The 19,451-nt window shown below is 37.1% G+C and overlaps 1 protein-coding gene and 1 pseudogene across 1 annotated transcript in view; both read left to right on the top strand.

The window, feature by feature from the left end:
* The first annotated feature begins 8,820 nt into the window (after window positions 1-8,820).
* On the top strand, window positions 8,821-9,847 carry LOC103590286 (annotated as a pseudogene).
* A 9,482-nt stretch (window positions 9,848-19,329) lies between these two features.
* The window catches only part of NMU (neuromedin U), a 28,049-nt gene continuing 27,927 nt past the window's right edge, over window positions 19,330-19,451 (top strand). Inside the window, exon 1 of the mRNA XM_008572497.1 lies at window positions 19,330-19,365. Within this exon, the coding sequence (XP_008570719.1) occupies window positions 19,330-19,365 (36 nt within the window). The remainder of the gene's footprint in view (window positions 19,366-19,451) is intronic.

Genomic DNA, 19,451 nt, shown 5'->3' with positions numbered 1-19,451 from the left:
CTTGAGCTTTCCATGGAGGTGAATAATAACTATAGTCAAGATAGGTATAAGATCATTTTTATAGAGTAGTTCCAGTGTACTTTTCAAAACAAAACACAAACGTGCTCTTGGGAGAAAACCAGGTTCAGCAAGAGTGGGAATCCTTGAGCTTTCCATGGAGGTGAATAATAACTATAGTCAAGATAGGTATCAGATCATTTTTATAGAGTAGTTCCAGTGTACTTTTCAAAACAAAACACAAACGTGCTCTTGGGAGAAAACCAGGTTCACGAATACAGGAACTCTGATTTGCTCTGACTCTGGCAAAGGGACAAACAGATAAGTATTTACTTGGGGGAAAACTGTATAAATATATGATCCTTTTCTTTGAGGACCTTGTGTTCCAGTTCCAGTAATAAGAACAATACATGTGTGCTGTTAAGGGGTAAATCAGCCAGTCTGGGTTGCTGAAATCTTGCACATTCCAAAGCCTATCTTCATAGGACTGGCCCTTGAGAGACTCCAAGAGATAACGTCTTGAGCTCTTGGAATATACTGCCTGACAAGAGTGTTTTCGTATGTCTCAGGGTCCTGGGCCATGCTGTATCGGTTTGACCTGGGGTGGGGAGCTGGAGTCTGAGTAATTAAAGTAGTTATGCCTGCATGACTGACTTGCAATAATAACCCTGGACACTAAGGCTCTCCAACTGGCAATAATTCACACATGTCACATATCATTGTGTGGTTAAATTAAATTAAATGCATTCCCATGCAACTCTACTGGGAGGGTTCACCTGGAAGCTTGTGCCTGATTTCTTCTGGACTTTGTCCCATGTACCTTTCCCATTTGCTGATTTTAATTTGTATTCTTTTTCTGTAATAAGCAATGATCATGAGTATAACAGCTTTTCTGAATTCTGTGAGTCTTTCTTGCAAATCATCAAGCCTCAGGGTACTCTTAGGGACTCCCAACAAAACATGTAATAACAGGCAAGAAGGGGAAGTAGGAGCATTTATTTATCCAAGCCCACCCCACCCCTTATCAAGGATTTTTTCAGAAGGGTAATGACTCTCTTAAACTTTGAATATTTAGGTTGTATATGCCTGGGTGTGTTCCACACTAAGGAGTCAAAGAAGCCTCAGAGCAGAAAGCAGGAAGTACTTTTCAGAGCCAATGTAAGGTGTTGTCAGGTTACATCTGTGCAAAGCTGGTTGCCATTGTAATGCCAGTAGTAAAAGATGGGCTGAGAGGATGTGAGGCGGAGCATAAGGATGTCCATTACAGTCCACCCCTTGCACCACAAGATCCACTTGTACCCTTCATTAAGTCCAATCCAGAGCCTTCAAGATGGTGGCTGGCCACAATCTCTACAAAAGACTCAGTTTAGGAAAGCTAATAAAAAAAGTTACGTTTGTACTGCTACAAAGAGTCCCAAGGCTGTAGTTGATATTTATTGTCTACTTCCTCTTTCATCCATCCTAGATTGCCCTCACCCTTGCCCTGCAACCAAGACCAGCAAAGTGCAAGCTAGAGTAAGGGGAAGTTGCTACTATAGGAAGTGAGCTTCCAGAACCTGTGATAGAAACTATGTGAAACATGTTGGATTTTTATTAAAATTCAGACCGGTCCACTGTCTGGTTCTGTTGGACCCCGGGCATGGGAATGATTGCTGGTAGTACAAATATAATTATTTTCTGAATCACTGTCACTGGAGGGAATATGCTGTGTCCCCTGTGTGTTTTGAGGCAGGCAAAAAGGTTGAAAACTACTGATCTGGAAAGCAACTAATGTTATTTTTAAAAAGTTGATAAATTTAAGATTTTCTAGAGAGTAAAAAAAAATCTTGATTAAATATGTAAAACTGATCATCTATAATTTTTGAAATTAAAAAACAAACAAACAAAAAAACCACTTTATGCTTATATGAGAATTAATCCTGTCATTTTCTCAGTACATGCTGCTGAAATCCTGTTTCATAATACTGGTCACTAAGCCCTTTAATTTATTACAATGATGTAGTTACATTAAGACAACTAAATAAAAATTTTATGCCATCCCTTTTTAAAATAAAATCACTGGAGAGAATTAGATTTAAGAAAAGCTCAGGAAAAAGAAAACCACACACAGACACAAACAGATACACAAACCCACACACATACACAATGATATTACTTTAGCTCTGATTTAAATTAATGTCTTATTTAAGAAGTCAGTTTGAGGTCAGATCTACATTTGGCTAAGGGACTTGTTTTTCCTTCCCTCTAAATAAATAATCAGGGCAAAACTATCCCAAGAAATTAGGAATTATTCATATTATGATGATAAATATGATAAGATACATTTGAAAGTATTTTATAAAAAAACCCCATAAAGATGAGATCAAACTGTAGAACGAAAATTTACTATCACTGTTATTGTTATTAATATTAGTATTATTCAGGTTTATAGTTATCTAAAACCCTTAGGCTGGGTTTGTTTTGGAGTTCAGAATTTAAAAAAAAAAATTTTATATCCTGAGATCTTACAAATCCACAAATTTGTGAATATCATATTATTCAGGTTTATAGTTATCTAAAACCCTTAGGCTGGGTTTGTTTTGGAGTTCAGAATTAAAAAAAAAAAATTTTATATCCTGAGATCTTACAAATCCACAAGTTTGTGAATATCGCCAGATAATATGATAACTTCCCTCACAAAATTTAGTAAGTTGTTAGCCCAGTTGATTATCCACTAGCTAATCTGCTGACACTCACAAGTAGTGGGGCAGTCTGGATGGTGGAGTTTATAAAAAATGATTGTTCAAAGAGCAGTTGGAATGAAAATGATTATTGTTGGCTTGTTTTGCAGCCTCAAATGCAACATCTCTTGGTCACTTAAGCAGAGCCACAAACTTTGTTTCTATATATACAGCTAAATCTTGCCTTCCAAATAGAAAAGTCAAATATGAGACTTAGCTTGGACTTTGATATTATGAAAGAAAGTGATTGGAAGGCTTCTACATGGGGAGAAAATAGTGTACAAAAAGTTTTTGGGTTTTTTTTGTCTTTTTTTCCGTGTCCGGCAACGGCGCTTCCCAAGCGGCGCACTATCCAGTGCGCCACCAGGCCGGCCCCCAAAAAGTTTTGAAAAGAGTAGTCATTTACATCTAGTAATTTGGTTTGAACTTGAAATTTCTCCAAGACGTTGAGGAAAAATAGTAAATAGTTTTTAGATAATGGGTGCCAAAGCAAAGGAACTTTAAATACTTAAATGTGCAGAAAGTTCATTCACAAAGCAAACTTTTATAAGCTTTAAAACTTCACTTTTGTGTTACTTATACTCCTGTACAAAAATATGCATTTGGAAATAGACTTTCTACTGATGTCATTCTTAATATAATGCATGACAGGATTTTTTTTTTTTGATATTTAAGAGTCCTTCACTTGGGTAGATACAGGATTTGGGGACTGTCTAGAGCCACTTGCATTTACTATAATCACTTACAATTCAAATGAGTTTAAATTAAGTGCAGTTGACGTATCTAGAGTTGGATAGGGAAAAATTAAATAATTTTGGATTCCTGGAATGTGTCATTTTTGGTGTATAAGATTCAAAAGTGAGTCAAATAAATTCCAAAATTTCACAATTAACAACCAAAAAAAGGAACACTTCGATTCTATCTCAGACTTAGAGAATTAAAATGACTCTCACGAAATCACATCATCACAATGTAGAAGATCACAGAATGAAATCATCAATCAAACCTCAGAAAGAAAGGAGATATTATCCACTTGATGTCTTTACAAGTTTTAAATGAATGTGATGTGTGCTTGGAAATGAAAATCTGCTGTGAAAGCTACTGACAGGCAATTTTTGACTCAAATGGAGCCTTTTCTTCTCTCTCCTAAGAGAACATTAGTAATTCTTAGGGATGGACTTCAGAATGAACTGTTTTCTCTGGACTGTCCCTTGAAATAGTAAGAATGGGAATGGTCAGTTATGTTGTGTGACTGGGCCTAGATGGTGTCCTTAGTGTGGTTTTAAAAAATGACAATGATTATAGATGAGAATGCTAATATTTAGAAGGTGTGATATCACTAATAAATATAAAAACAAATTTCTAAGACAAGAAAAAAATGAGACATTAGAAGCCTGTTTTTCAATATAATGTTTTTTATTTATCTATGGCCTGGGGAAGGTTATTTTGTTTCCTTAAGGTATTGAAAATGCTAATGATTTAATGAAGTTTGATTATAATGGCTTTAAGTAGCTTTCCATGCTCCTGGGATATCAATGTGCTCAGAGGCAGAAAAAAGTTGAGTTGTTTATGAATTCTTCTGTTTTTCCCCCCAATAGATTCTCCCAAAGAAAGAAGGTACAACTGATACAATTAGGTTCTCATAAGAATTAATATGTAGCAGAATCATCCCTGTTAGTCAGAAAAGCTCTAAAAAATAGTATTTCCTCACTATTAAGACTTGTTTCTCTCTAAAAAAATCAAATCATGGGACAATATTACTGAATGTATCAATGATATTCTCTTCAACAAGAAGTGTAGTTTTGAAGGAGAAATTGTACGGAAGGCACTCATACCTTTTTGTGTTCTGAGATTTATTTGCTAAGAAGTAGCTAAGAAATAGTTGATAGAAGTTCCAGAAAGAAACATTACAGCTGGTTCAACAGCTTAAATACTTGGTTTCTTTTTTAAAATGTGTACATATATTTTTAAAGTATAAAACTTTTAAAGTATATTATGAATATTTCAAACACAGACTTAGAAATGTTCAATGAACTCCCAGGCATCCCTCCCTCAGCTACAAAACCATGAACTTGTGACCTTCTGTTTCATCTAACTCGACCTCACCCCCTGTATCTCCCCTGTGGTATAATCCTGCCCAACTATGCCAATTTGTCTGGCTAGGCTAATGTCAGTATCCTGTTGACATCGCCAATTGTAGTGCAATCCTGCCAACAACGCCAATTGTGGAGCCACTGTTAATGTCTTTAATCCAGCTCACAGCACCAATTGTAGAGCTACTAATCCTGTTTGTGATGCCAATTGTAAAACTAGGCAACCACACCAGTTGTTGGGCTCTTTTACCTGCCGGTAATCCTGCCGACTGGGCTGATTGTCAAGCTAGCGCTGGGTCTGGAGCTCCCAGACCCCTCAAGCCCATTCACAGACTGGGTCACAAACCCTTCATATGCCAGGCTGGGTTACCAGACCCCTTCACGCCGGTCTGTGATCTAGGTAACTGGCCAAAAGGTCCTTGGAAACCACAGCTTGGAAAGCATGGCTGTGCCGGGTGGATGCCCGAGGCCAACGCCCACCAGCCTGTTTCACTCAAACTCCTCTCTACCTCTCTCCCTCCCTCTCTCTCTCTCTAGAACACAAGAATAGCAACAAACTAAAATGATACATTGGTGCACGTGTGCACTAACTCCACACACACACACACACACACACACACACACACACATTGCCTACAATGAATGCTGAACCACACCCAATGGGACCCCAGGTGAGGGCCCTGACTAAACTATTCTGTTTTCCCAACACTCCCCTACTGGATTTTCATAAAGCAAATTCCAGATAACATATACTTTCATTCATAAAAAATTCAGCATTATCCGTAAACCATAAGGACTCTTTAAAAAACATCTAAGTACAATGCCATTATCACACCTTAAAGAGTAGTGACATTAGGAAAGCTAAAATAAAAAAGATTGACACCAAAAGTTGATGGGTATGTGGAGCAACTAGAACTCTCATACATTGCTGTTGGGAATGTAAAATAACACAATTACTTTCCAGCTTCTTTAAAGTTAAATATACATCTATACTACCATCTAGAAATTTCACTCCTAGGAATTAACCTCTAAGAAACAAAAACATATATCCACAAAAATATCTGTGCAATAATGTTTATAACATCTTATTCATAACAACCCCAATCTGGAAGCCACCCAAGTATCCATGAACAGGGGAATGAGTTTAAAAGAGTGGAATATTCATATAAAGGAATGCTACTGAGCAATAAACAGGAATAAACTACTAATATTTGCAACAACATGGATGAATCTGAAAAACATTATTTTGATTCACATCCATTAGAATGTCTATAATCAAGAAGACAAAACAAATGTTGGAAAGGATATATAGAATTTGAAACCCTCAAACATTGCTGGTAGGAATGTAAAATGATATAGCCACATTGGAAAATAGTTTTGCAGTTTCTTAAAAGATAAACAAATTTGCCATATGACCCAGTCATTCCTTTCCTAGTTATCTACCCAGGAAAAATGAAAACATGTGCAAAGACTTACATATGAATGTTCATAGCAGCATTATTTATATTAGCTGAAAAATCCGAAAAATCCAAACAATCCAAATGCTCATCAACAGATGAATGAATAAACAAAATGCCTTATATCATATCCATACAATGGAATACTATTCAGCCATAAAAGCCATATAGATCCATGCTGCAACATGGATGAACCTCAAAAATGTTATGCTATGTGAAAGACACCTGACACAAAAGACCACGTATTGTATAGTTCAATTTATATGAAATGTTAGGAAAAAGCAAATGTGTAGAGACAGAAACTAGATTACTAGTTACCAGGGTTGGGATTGTTAAAGGGGATTAACTGAAAATGAGCATGAGGGATCTTTCTGGGGTGAAGAAAATATTCTAAAACTGGATTATGATCTTAGCAAATTTACTAAAAGTCACTCAATTGTACACTTAGAACAGGTGAATTTAATGATATGTAATGACATGTGAAAGAAGCCAGATAGCAAAGAGCACATTATTACATAATTCCGTTTATATGAAGTCCAAAAACAGGCAAAATTGATCCGTGGTTCTAGAAGGCAGAAAGCGATTGCCCCTGAGGTAAGAGAAGGGGGTTACTGACTGGAAAGGAACAACAGGGAACTTTCTGGGGTGAAGAAAATGTTCTACATCTACATCCATATTTTGTTTTGGGTGGTGGTCACCCAGTGGGATACAATTGTTAAAATTTGTCATAATGAACACTAAAGATCTGTGAATTTTATTGTATGCATATTATACATTCATTAAAATGTAACAATAATTCCTTAATACCATCAAATATCCAGTTCTGATTCCCCTAATTGTTTATTTATTTATATTTGACTTGTTTGAATTGGTATCTAAACAAATTCCACACATTGCCGTTAATCAATATGCCTCTCAAATCTTTCTTCCTGTTTTTTCCTCAAGAAAAATAACAAAGTTGATTTTTAGGTAGTGTATGTTTTGCACATGCATTTCATTTACTCTATTTTTTTAGCACTTTATTGAGAAATAATTTATATATAATAAAATGCAAAGTGTTCAGTGGACAGCTCAATAACCTTTTAAATATATGCATGCATTTTTAATTAGAAAAGTAATTTAACCACATTGTAAAACATGTGAAAATGAGAGAAATTAAAAAAAAACAAAACCACAATCGCAATTTTGGTGTATTTCTTTTCAACTTTTTTTATAACTGCTTCTTCAGTGAGATAATACATGTAAAGTATAGTATCTATTATTAATAATATTATTATTTCACAGGCATACATTGCTGAGGAAATTTGCAGCTATAAATCTTATTAATGCAATCATATTGAATTTTGAAGCCCAAGCATACTATCTGGTGTTATTCTACTATGTTTATATTTAAGTGATAAGAAAAGGAACACGTGTTTCAGCAGCATTATGTACATTCACCTGTCTTCTGACAGATTGATGTATTTCTCTAGGGTATACACAGACCTGCTTATATTTTTCTTAGAATGTAAAGATCTTTCTGTTGAATTCAGGGAAAAAGTTATATTATTCCATCCACAGACCTATACTCACTTTCCAGTATAGTTTTCCGGTTGACAGAAATGTTGCACAGGTATTTCCTTTGACATTTTCAAGCTCTAAACTATATTTTCTTGATCTACACTTACTGCAAATTGGCTTGATTTATACATAAGCTTTTTGAAAAGAGTTTCCATGTAACACTTTGAAACTGATTTTTCCACAGTCTCATGAACTCTCATCTAAATGCCGGGTTTTGATGAGAAAGAGGAAATTATGTTAAATGATGGAAACCTAGGAGTTTGGGTATTATTTTTATAAGCAGCATTTTTTTTTCCTGGTCTGGAAAAGGCCACAGCATTTCTAAGACTGTGTTCTTTTGGGGAGCTGCTGTTTCTTCTCCTGACATGTAATGAGATGCAATTGATCTGCTAGCAAAAATGGCTTTTAGAGGTTGCAAGTACACTAAAATCAAATCAAAGCCAACAAGGTTATCCTAAACTGACTTTTGAATAAAACGTGGTTATCCCACTTTCTAAACAGTTTTGAAAAATAATATCAAAAGGATAAAAACACAATTAAAGACAATTTAGTGTTCTTAAAAGTTTGAGTCTTTTCAAAAAATGGTGCTAGAGCTATCCCTACACAAAAAAGTTAACCTTGACCTCACACCTTATGCAAAAATTAACTGAAAATTTATCACAGACTTAAATATAAAACATAAAACTATACAAGTTTTATAAAAGTTTTAGAAGGAGCGAAGCTCTGGCCCGGCTCAGAGTGGGTGCATTATGGGGACGCTGGGCCGGGGCACAGGGCAGTGCAGAGAAGTCCCGGGGCCTCCGTCCTTCTCCCCCGCCCGCCGGTCTGTGGTGGGAGCAGCCCCGAAGCAGCCCAAACAAGACCACTTGAGGTGAAGGACAATCTACTAATACCAGCACTTTGAATGAAAATTTGTTTCTCTGCCACAAACTGGACATTTTTTCTTTTTTAGTGGGGCTGTTGAAACAAACCCAACTTTGTGTCATAGCAGCTATGCAGCTTGAAATCCAAGTAGCACTAAATTTTATTATTTCATGTTTGTACAATAAGCTTCGCAGGAGACGTGTCAACATTTTTGGTGAAGAGCTCGAAAGACTTCTTAAGAAGAAACACGAAGGGCACTGGTATCCCGAAAAGCCATACAAGGATCAGGGTTTAGATGTATACACATAGGGGAGAAAGTGGACCCCGTGATTGAACAAGCATCCAGAGAGAGTGGTTTGGACATGGATGGTGTTTGTGGCAATCTGCCACAGGACCTCAGTGTTTGGATCTACCCATTTGAGGTTTCCTACCAAACTGGTGAAAAGGGACCAGTGAAGGTGTTTTATGTGGATGATAATAATGAAAATGGATGTGAGTTGGATAAGGAGATAAAAAAAACAGCTTTAACCCAGAGGCCCAGGTTTCTATGCCCATAAGTGACCCAGCCTCATCAGTGTCCAGCTCTCCATCGCCTCCCTTGGTCACTCTGCTGCTGTTAAGTACCACCTTCATGCGCCGGTCCACTCAGCCTTTAACCTTTACCACTGCCACTTTTGCTGCCACCAAGTTCGGCTCTAGCAAAATGAAGAACAGTGGCCATAGTAACAAGGTTGCATGTACTTCTCCTATCAACCTCGGCTTGAATGTGAATGACCTCTTGAAAGAGAAAGCCATCTGTTCCTCAGTGCACTCTCTGTATGGGCTTGGCCTGGGTAGCCAACAGCAGCCACAGCAACAGCAGCAGCCATCCCAGCCACCACCACCACAGCAGCAACAACAGCAGAAAACCTCTGCTCTTTCTCCTAATGCCAAGGAATTCATTTTTCCTAATATGCAGGGTCAAGGTAGTAGTACCAATGGAATGTTCCTAGGTGACAGCCCCCTTAACCTCAGTCCTCTCCAGTACAGTAATGCCTTTGATGTGTTTGCAGCCTATGGAGGCCTGGGGGGGGGGTCTTTTGTAGATGGCTTGAATTTTAGCTTAAATAACATGCAGTATTCTAACCAGCAATTCCAGCCGGTTATAGCTAATTAAAGAAAGAGAATAAATGTATTGTACAAATAAAAATGCACAGGCCCAAGGGGGATTTTTTTATCCGCCTGGAGATTTTTTTTTAAGCTTATAGTAAGGATACATTCAAGCTTATTTACAAAAATAAAACATGCATCATTTTTCATTTGCCAACCAAGCACAAAGTTATTTCATACTGACTGTATATTTTAAAGTATACTCTCAGATATGGCCTCTTTCAGTATTTAAGATACAGCAAGGACATAACTGATTTTTTACATAAAAAATTGGCACTAATAAGTGGGTTTATTGGTCTTTTCTAATTGTATTATTTAGTTTAGTACAAAGTGTGTAAAATATCAGAGGATATATATATTGTTTCTACGACATGGCATTGCATTTATATCTTTTTACTACAGTGATCTGTGACAGCAGCAGCTTCATGTTGTATTTTTTTTACTGAAATTGTAAAATATCCATCTTAAAGACATCGACTATTCTAAAATTGTATACCGGATATTCCTTTAGTGGTGGAATTAAAATGTACGAATATTTGCTTTTTCAAAACAAATGTATTTTCTATTAAAGGTTTAAAGATTTTTGCTATATATTATGGAAGAATGTAATCATAAATATTACTTTTGTACCTATATTGTGCAATACTTGAAAAAGTGGTATAAAAGTATTTTGAGTCAGTGTCTTACATGTTAAGAGGGACTGAAATCGTTTATATTGTTTGTATTAAAATTCTTTAAAATTAAAAAAACAAAAAACAAACAAAAATACCTATAAAAGTTTTAGGAGAAAACATAGGAAAAAATCTGTAGAACTTAGGGCTAGTCAAAGAGTTTTCAAATTTGATAACATTACAAATTTTGTTCTGCAAAAGACCTTGTAAAGAGGATGAAAAGACAAGCTATGAGCTGGAAGAAAATACTTGTGAAACATATATTCAATATAAGGCCTTATATCTAGAATATATAAAGAACTCTTAAAACTCAACAGTAAAAAAACAATCAATCCCATTAGAAAATGGGCAAAAGACATGAACAGACATTTCATTGAAGAAAACATACAGATGGCAAATAAGTGCTTGAAAACATGTCCAACATCAATAGATATTAGGAAATGAAAGTTAAAACCACAGCGAGATATCACTACATACCCATCAAAATGGCTAGAACAAAAAATAGTGATAACACCAAATGATTGCAAGGATATGGAGAAACTGGGTAGTTAGTGCTGGTGGTAATGTAAAATGGACACTCTAGAAAACAGTTTGTCAGTCTCTTATAAACCTAAACAAATACTTACTATACAACCCAGCAATTGTACGCCTGGTCATTTATTCCAAATAAATGAAAATTTACATCAACATGAAAACCTGTAAGAGAATGCAGGTTTTTCATGATAATCAAAAATTGAAAACAACCCAAATGTCCTTTGATAAGGAAACGGTTAAAAGAAATATAATAAAAAGGAGCAAGCTACTGACACACACAATTTGGGCCAATCTCAAGGGCATTATGCTAATTGAAAGAAAGTCAATCTCCAAAGGTAATATACTGTATGATTTCATTTATATAACGTTCTTAAAATAACAAAATAACAAAATTATAGAGATGAAGAACAGATTAGTAGTTGCCAGACTTTAGGGATGAGGAGGGGGGGTGGATATAGTTATAAAAGAATAACATGAGGGAGCCTTGTGGTGATGGAACTGTTCTGTATCTTGATTATGGTGGTCATTACAAGAATCTACGCAATCAATAAAATTGTGTACAACTATACACATATGCACAAATGAGTGCATGTAAAACAAGTGAAATCTGAATAACTCTATGGATTGTGCCAATACCAATTTCCTGATTTTGATCTTGTATTATAGTTATTCAATATGTTATTATTGGGGAAAACCAAAAGAAGGATACATAGGACCTTCCTGTATGTTTTTTTTTTCAACTTCTAATGAATCTATAATTATACCAAAATAAGTTTTAAACTATAGATAGATCTTCCAGATGACCCAGCAATCCCACTACCGGGTATATACCAAAGGAATGGAAATTATCATGTCAAAGGGATACATGTACTCTGTTGTTTATCATAGTTCTATTTATAATAGCAAATGGTACCAACCTAGATGTTCATCAACAGACAACTGGATAAGGAAATGTGGTATATATACACAATGGAATACTACTCAGCCATAAAAAGGAACGAAATCCTGCCATTTGCAGCAGCATGGATGAGCTCGGAGAAAATTATGTCAAGTGGAACAAGCCAGATACAGAAAGAAAAATACCACAAGTCCTCACTCATAAGTGGGAGCTAATAAATAAATAAATAAATAAAAGAAAGAAACAACCACAATAATACATTGAACTTTCAGGAGGAGAGAACAGAACAGTGGTTACTAGAGGTGGGAAGGGGGAAGGGAGAGGGGTTAGCAAGAAATTGGTTAAAAGACACAAAGAATGATTACATTTTGTAATGATGAACATGCTAATTATCCTGATTTGATCATCACACATTGTAAACAGGAATTGATTTTCAACTCTGTATCCCACAAATGTGTATAATCAATTATGACTTTATAAAAACAAAACAAAACAAAATAAGTTTTAAAAAAGTTTACGAGAGCTTGGGCCGTGTGTTTATTGAGATGCCTGGATGGTAAAAGGATATGGTAGTATCTAGTTCCATCCTCTCTTACTGCCTTTCTTAAGAAATGGTGGGTCTAGGTTTTTGAAAGTTTCATGGAAGAAAATGAATTCTCCTCTTTCAGATGTCTGTTCTTCTTATTCTAGACATTGCCACTGCTCACTAAGAAATACCCAAATATGGAGTCAAACTTTATACATGGAAGAAAATGAATTCTCCTCTTTCAGATGTCTGTTCTTCTTATTCTAGACATTGCCACTCCTCACTAAGAAATACCCAAATATGGAGTCAAACTTTATAAGTTTTCAAAACCCTCTCTCTCATTTAAGGACTTCTCTTCCTTCTCCATTTGTTTATCATCACCAACATAACCAACATAATAAAATTTATTGGGCATGCATTTTGTGTCAGTCCCTGTTGCGAATTTCAGAAAAACAACTTAAACACACACACACACAAAAGAAAATTTTGATTTGCCTAACACCAAACTCCAAAGGTGGACCTGGCTTCAGGCATGACTGAATGTCAGCATGTATAACCATCTCAATCTTTCTCTCTCCATCTCTCATTGCTACTTGGTGTCATTCTAAGACAGCCTCTCTCCATGTAACCTATATGGTCCTTACACGTCAGATTCATAGAGAAAGAGAGAACCTTCACCACAGCCTTTTGCAAATCCAGAGATTGATCCCTGGATTGTGTGATATTACTACAGATGGAGGAAGGGCTAGTTTTCCAGAGGAAGGGATGTTATGCAGGCAAAAAAATTGTATACCACATTTTATAAATAACAAAAACTGAAGCTTTCAGAGGTCAATTATCATTCCAAAGTCATCCAGGTGGTGTTGCCATGACTGCTAATCAGGTTGTGTAGCTCCACTGATGAAGCTCTCACTCACAAGGTCATTCTGCGTCCAAGAAATCGTGCTCTACTGGTTAGATAATCCCAGCTCCCAACAATACCTCTATATTTAATTTATATTTTACCGTATGCTTATTGACTCTCTTCTTTATCAATTCAAGGTTCTCAAGTCTCCCAAATTGACTAGAACAGAGTAAGAAATAGAACCCAGAAAGATTCTAAGTAATGATTTGTTTCTACAGTGAAAGATCATTCATCGTTGCATATAGTTTAAGGGAATGTCACCATTTATACAGTAGGTATATGCTTAAAGATTGTATGATATTATAAAGAAAAGTTTTGTAAATCATGTTATTTTCCTTATTTATTTATTTACATATATTCTTTATTGCCCACTATTGCCAAGCTCTCTTAACAACACCAAGAACTTGAGATATTAGAACAATATGAAAGCGAATATAAAATAAGTGTTTTTAAAATGATAAAAGAGATTTAAAAATCTGACTTGGATAATAGAGATAATAAGCAAACCAACAACTATATATAGTATGGTATGTCAGCTGGTAATAAGTGCTCAGGAGAAAAAATGAAGCCACGCAAAAGGGATAGAAAGTGCTGAAAGGAAAGGACGGTGTTATTTACTATAAGGTGGTCAGAGAAGGAAGACGTCATCAATAAGGCAACATACTGCCCACCTTGAATGCTGTTCCCAGTATAGAATTAACTCAGTACTCTTACCTCTGTTACAAGATAGAGTAATAGTGATGTGGCGGGATAGGACTGGATAGGAGTTAAAGGCAATTCCTTGATTTTTTTTTTTAAAGGGAGTAAAAGTATAGGAGGAAAGAAGGGTCAGAGCAAAGAACTTCGAGTTGATTTTAATTGATCAACAATTGCCATGAGTCAGTTGCGGGAAGTTGAACCAATAGACATTAAACATACAGATGTCGTGATAGAGAATAACAGAGGTGACCTGCTTGGAAACCTACTGAGGGCCATAACTGCCTTAACTTTATTTTTCCGTGTTCACTAAGAAATACATACAGCCACACGCTGTATCATGTCGTTTTGTCAATGATAGAACACATACACAATGATGTTCCCATAAGATTAAAACAGCAATACCATATAACCCAGGTGGGCAGCAGGCTATACCATCTAGGTTTGTGTAAATACACTCCATGATGTTTGCACAATGACAAAATGGCCTAGTGACACTTTTCACATCCCCACTGTCTTTAAGTGACACATGACAAATCTATTTCTGTTTTTTCCCTTTAAGCTGTTTTCTGTTTAATTAGGATTGAAAGTAGCTTACATCTAAAATCACACTCACGGGTGAAAATGTGGAAAAAAGATCTGTGATTAATTTTTGAGACAAAAAGATTTGATTACAGACGCACAAGAGAATAAACTACTCAACATTGGCTAATTTTATTCTCAGAAATTTCCTAAAATAATATCAACTAGTACTTACTTTAGAGCAACATGACATGCACACATGTACAACTTTCAGCATTTTATGTCTGTATGGTCCACTTGAAAAATCAGAGCTAAAATTATTTGAAACACTAGAGTTAAAATGGGTAGTGATTACCCCCTTTATGACATTAACTAAGATGTCACTTATTTTTACATTCAGAAATTCATTCCAGGTCTCTTTTAATTGTTTTAACTTAAAAAAAAATCAAATCATAACAATTTTTTCTCTCCACTTTTTAAAACTGCCTTTGGCCAAATACAACAAATTTCTTAATCTGAACATGTACTATATAAAGAATTTATGTATTTTTTCATAAATACCAGATGCCTTTTGAAAATATAATAGGTTTTGGTTCATTTTTAAACACTTCAAGGGGGAGGACTCTTAATAATGTTGCTTGTTATTTCTGTAAACTGTTTAAAATGAATTCAATCAAGTAATTAAATAAAAAAAGCTTCTTCCCTTTCCTGTAAAGGATGTTGAATTTTGTACAATTATGTGAGCTGCTGCATCCTTATCAGGGCAAAGTTAATTATCCTACAACAGGAAGTCTTAAGAAATGTCCATGTATTTAGTTTGCAGTCCTCCATTTCTTGTATTTATTGCGCTTTCGTTGTCTTTTAGAAGAGCATTTCTCCCGGGGTGATTTCTTTGTACAGTGTAGTTCATCCCAAAGTCCGTCCAAGTCAAGAGATTTTCCTGGAAGCAGAGAGGTAGATATCTATATAGTTTAAAGAGATGGATGGGAAAATGAATAATTAGGATTATTGGGGTTGCCATAAAACTTCTGAAATATTAGTGCTCAAAGAGAAGGCAAACTCAGTTATAAATTAGGAATTTCATCCAAATGCCAAAGGCATTTGTGGAGAGAGGTGAAAGGCAACCTTGTCACTAAATAATAGTCACCCATCCTCTGAACCAAATAAGCCCTCATCATTTGGTCAGTTTCCTATAATTGCCACAAAGGACTGTCTCCTCTTAAGCCTGAGCTCTGCAGTTCCACAATTGGCTTCTATCCTGAACTCTATTTAGAGATCATAGGCTTACTTGGGTCTTTGGAGTAGTTTGCTTTCAACTTCCATGACTTCAATAGAAGTTTAACTCTTTAGTATTAGACATCTTTAAGCAAAAACTTTTCCCTACATTTCAAATTTGAAATTAGGGTAGTTTCTAAGTGGCATAAACATAAGCAGTAAATAGCAGGAAACTGGGAAGAGGTTTATTTTGGGCTGCTATTAAAGAATACCATAAACTAGGTGGCTTCTTCATAAACAACAGAAATTTATTTCTTACAGTTCTGGAGGCTGAGAAGTCTGAGATCAAGGTGCTGGCAGATTTGGTTTCTGGTGAGGGCTCACTTCCTGATTCACAGATGACTGTTTTTTGGCTAATTCCTCATGTGATGGAATGCACAACTCCCCAGAGAGCTCTCTCACCTATTCCACCTTCATTACCTAATTATCTCTCAAAGGCCCCATCCCCAAATACCATCATGTTGGGAGTTATGATTTCAACACATAAATTTGGAAGAGACACAAACTTTCAGTACGTAGCACATATGAAAGGGTGCAGGTGGCCTTAGAGAAAATAAAACAGGACACAGAATTTTCAGCATTTTGAGAGTCTATAAATCTATGGCTGACACTTGGCTTAATACATGCTCATTTAATGAGTGAATGAGCATCTTATAGAACATTTAGACAAAATAGGTTATCATTATTTCACAGATTTCCATTTTTTACTTAAGGATGCTGTTCATATATCAAAGTGACAATAAAGACCAACATTCTCCACCTGGCTTTTTTGGAGTGCTTTTCTGCCCCGAAAAAATTAAAGCTGGTGTTTATAGCATAGCCACTGATGCAGATATGTTTTAGGTGAATGCCTTCACAAAGTGAGAGAGGAGAATTTCATAGGTACCAAGAGCATCCAGGGAGTATGTAGCAACATTGAATATTTCTTGCCAAAAATAGACAAATTTTGCTTGTGCTAAGATGCAAAGACTGTCACCACCCAATCCAACACGTCATCATCATAGTACGAAGAATCAAACTTTCAGTCTGGAACAGAAAAAAACAGAAATACTTTCAATGCTGTACCACACCTGGTGGTATATGCAGATATACAAACTCACTTTTAATGAATGTGAACTTCTAGGCACAGATTGGAATGTTTGTAACCAAATTATTAAGGCTCCATTGCAGAGATCTGTGATTTAGCTTCTTTGGAATGCTTGGACAAAAGTGGTCCTGCAGAATCAGCTTCCATTTAGTCATTTGTTCCCAGCCTCTGTTCTTAGGAAGCTCAAGTGTCTTTCTGCCCCCACTCCTCCACTCCCTGGTACATCTTCTCTTATTATCCAAGTCATATAATGGCATGACCTGCAAGTCTGCAATTCTTAAACATTTCTTCAAAAATAACTCAGAAGCCATAAATAGGGTGGAAATATTTGCCACATATTTAACCAACAAAGTTTCCTGAATACATAAAGCATTCCTACAATCAGTAGGAAGAAAACTGGAAAAAAAGAGACATTTCACTGAACAGGAAACAATAATGGCCAATACACTTGTGAAAATACAGTCAATCTCATTGTAAACCGGGAATTGCATGTTAAATCCACAATGAGACGTCACGCCCACCAGATTGGCAAAGATTTTTGCAGGGATGTGCAGCCATGGAAACTTCATTAGCTACTGGTGGGAGTGTAAATTGGTCTAACACTCTGGAAAACAATTTAAAGCAGAGTTTAACTATATCATCCCCTATGACCTATTGACTCTACTGGCTATATACCTCAGAAAACTCTTGCACACATGCACCAAGGGATTCACACAACATTCAGAGCAGCCTGGTTCATGCAGAAAAAATCTTGTAATGCACAAATTGTTTCTTTTGCTGACCTGCTGGATGTATAAAAAGCATTGAGCCCATGGTTTTTTGCTTCTCTGACCTAATTGACATCTTGCATAACACTGGCTGCTGAGACTAGTCATCTTCTAGCACACCTCTGGGAGACACTAGGGAAGGTCATGGGAAATCACAGCCATGTCCACCCCCTTACATCCTTAGATCATTTACATCCTTTGCACTACTTCCTTTTACTACTTTGGGAATAAATTGAAGTACAAATAATCTTGAATCTCACCCATCCTTGAACCCGGACTAGACCCTATAATCTAGCTTTTCTCACTTGCTTCCTTCATGTAAAGAACTTAAAAATGGTAGCCATCATTTTTTCACCTGAAGTTGCAGGGTTTTATTCCTTTCTGTCTCTGTATTCTGACAGAGCACTATTCCAATCTGCCTTATAATGCATTCATTTGAGTATAAATTTGGGGTCCTTTACCAAATTGTAATTTCTTTTAGGGAAGGTCCTACTGTTACTAAATGTATCCCCAAAGGGTATGCCTTGCTTATAGTTGCAAAGTATATGCCTGATCCATTAAAACTTCTAATTTAAGAAGCATCTTGGCCTAGTAGAATGGCTACTCACATGCTGATGTACTTGGGCAGATTGTTTAAGCCTCTCTAAGCAACATCAAATGAAAATCGCAATACTTTTACATCCCAGAGATGTCATGAATACTAAATGAAATAGCACGAGAAAGTGCCTAACGCAAAAAATGCCCCTTTAAAAATGTTAATGTACTTTCTTCCTGCCCTTTTTCAGCGTTCCTAAAGGAGGTCAAGTAACACCACTTTCCCCCCTTTCTGTAAAAGGAAATTAGAACTTCATCAGATGGTGTCCTGAATTGAAAGAAGCTGCTTCCTGGACGTTTCCACCAAGGACGTAAAGGAAAGAAGTTAGATCATACTAGAAATCAGAATGCAGTAGTAGCAGAAATGCACAGAAAAAGGAGCTACCTCAGGCTTGGGAATCCACAGGACAACCAGAGACCTTCTAGACCTGTTAGAAATGTGTGTGTGATCAAGGCCCAGCGGTCCTTCTTGACCCTTCACTAACAGACGACTGCATTTCTCTAAATGGTTTCAGGCTTTGCGGGAATTTGGGGGCAGTCACCAACATTAACATCACCGTTGAACCAGCAGTGATCTAATATGCACCAGGCACTGTGCTAGCAGCTGAGGACAAACGGGGGGGACACAACAGAGGTGCTTCGACAGAGGTGCGTACTGGAGCTCCGGGAGAAAGAGATGCTGCACCGTGGGGTGAGGGGGAGAAGGCTTCCCAGGAGGAAAAGGCACGTCCCAAGCAGACGCAAGAAACTAGCGAACGTCGCCACTACCGAGCTTAAAAATCCGGATCCCGGACTCTTCGGATGGCCTGGTTTGCCATCCCCTTCCTACTCCCACCCATATCCTTCCGAGGTGGGAATGGACGTGCAATTCCAGTCTCCTTATGCCAGAGCGAAAACGCGTGATATCCTGAGTCAGAAACTCAGGCCAGGGGACGCGGGTCCCGCGGTGGGGTGGGGTGGGGGCGGGCCAAGGGTCCGGGTGACGCGCGGGAGGCCGGGGGCGGTGAGCGGCGAGATGACGCCTCAGCCCACGTGTGCGCAAGATTTAAAAGTTGGCGGCGCGCGGGGCGGTCATTTCGGTGGTCCCGCCCTGCCAGCGGCGCTAGGACGCGGGGGCACGGCCAGGGCACCGGCTCA

Source organism: Galeopterus variegatus, unplaced genomic scaffold (genome assembly GCF_000696425.1).
Source record: "Galeopterus variegatus unplaced genomic scaffold, G_variegatus-3.0.2 Scaffold793, whole genome shotgun sequence".
Classification (NCBI taxonomy): Eukaryota; Metazoa; Chordata; class Mammalia; order Dermoptera; family Cynocephalidae; genus Galeopterus; species Galeopterus variegatus.
Note: the sequence above shows the minus strand (reverse complement) of the source record. Positions and strands in the feature narration are given on the sequence as shown.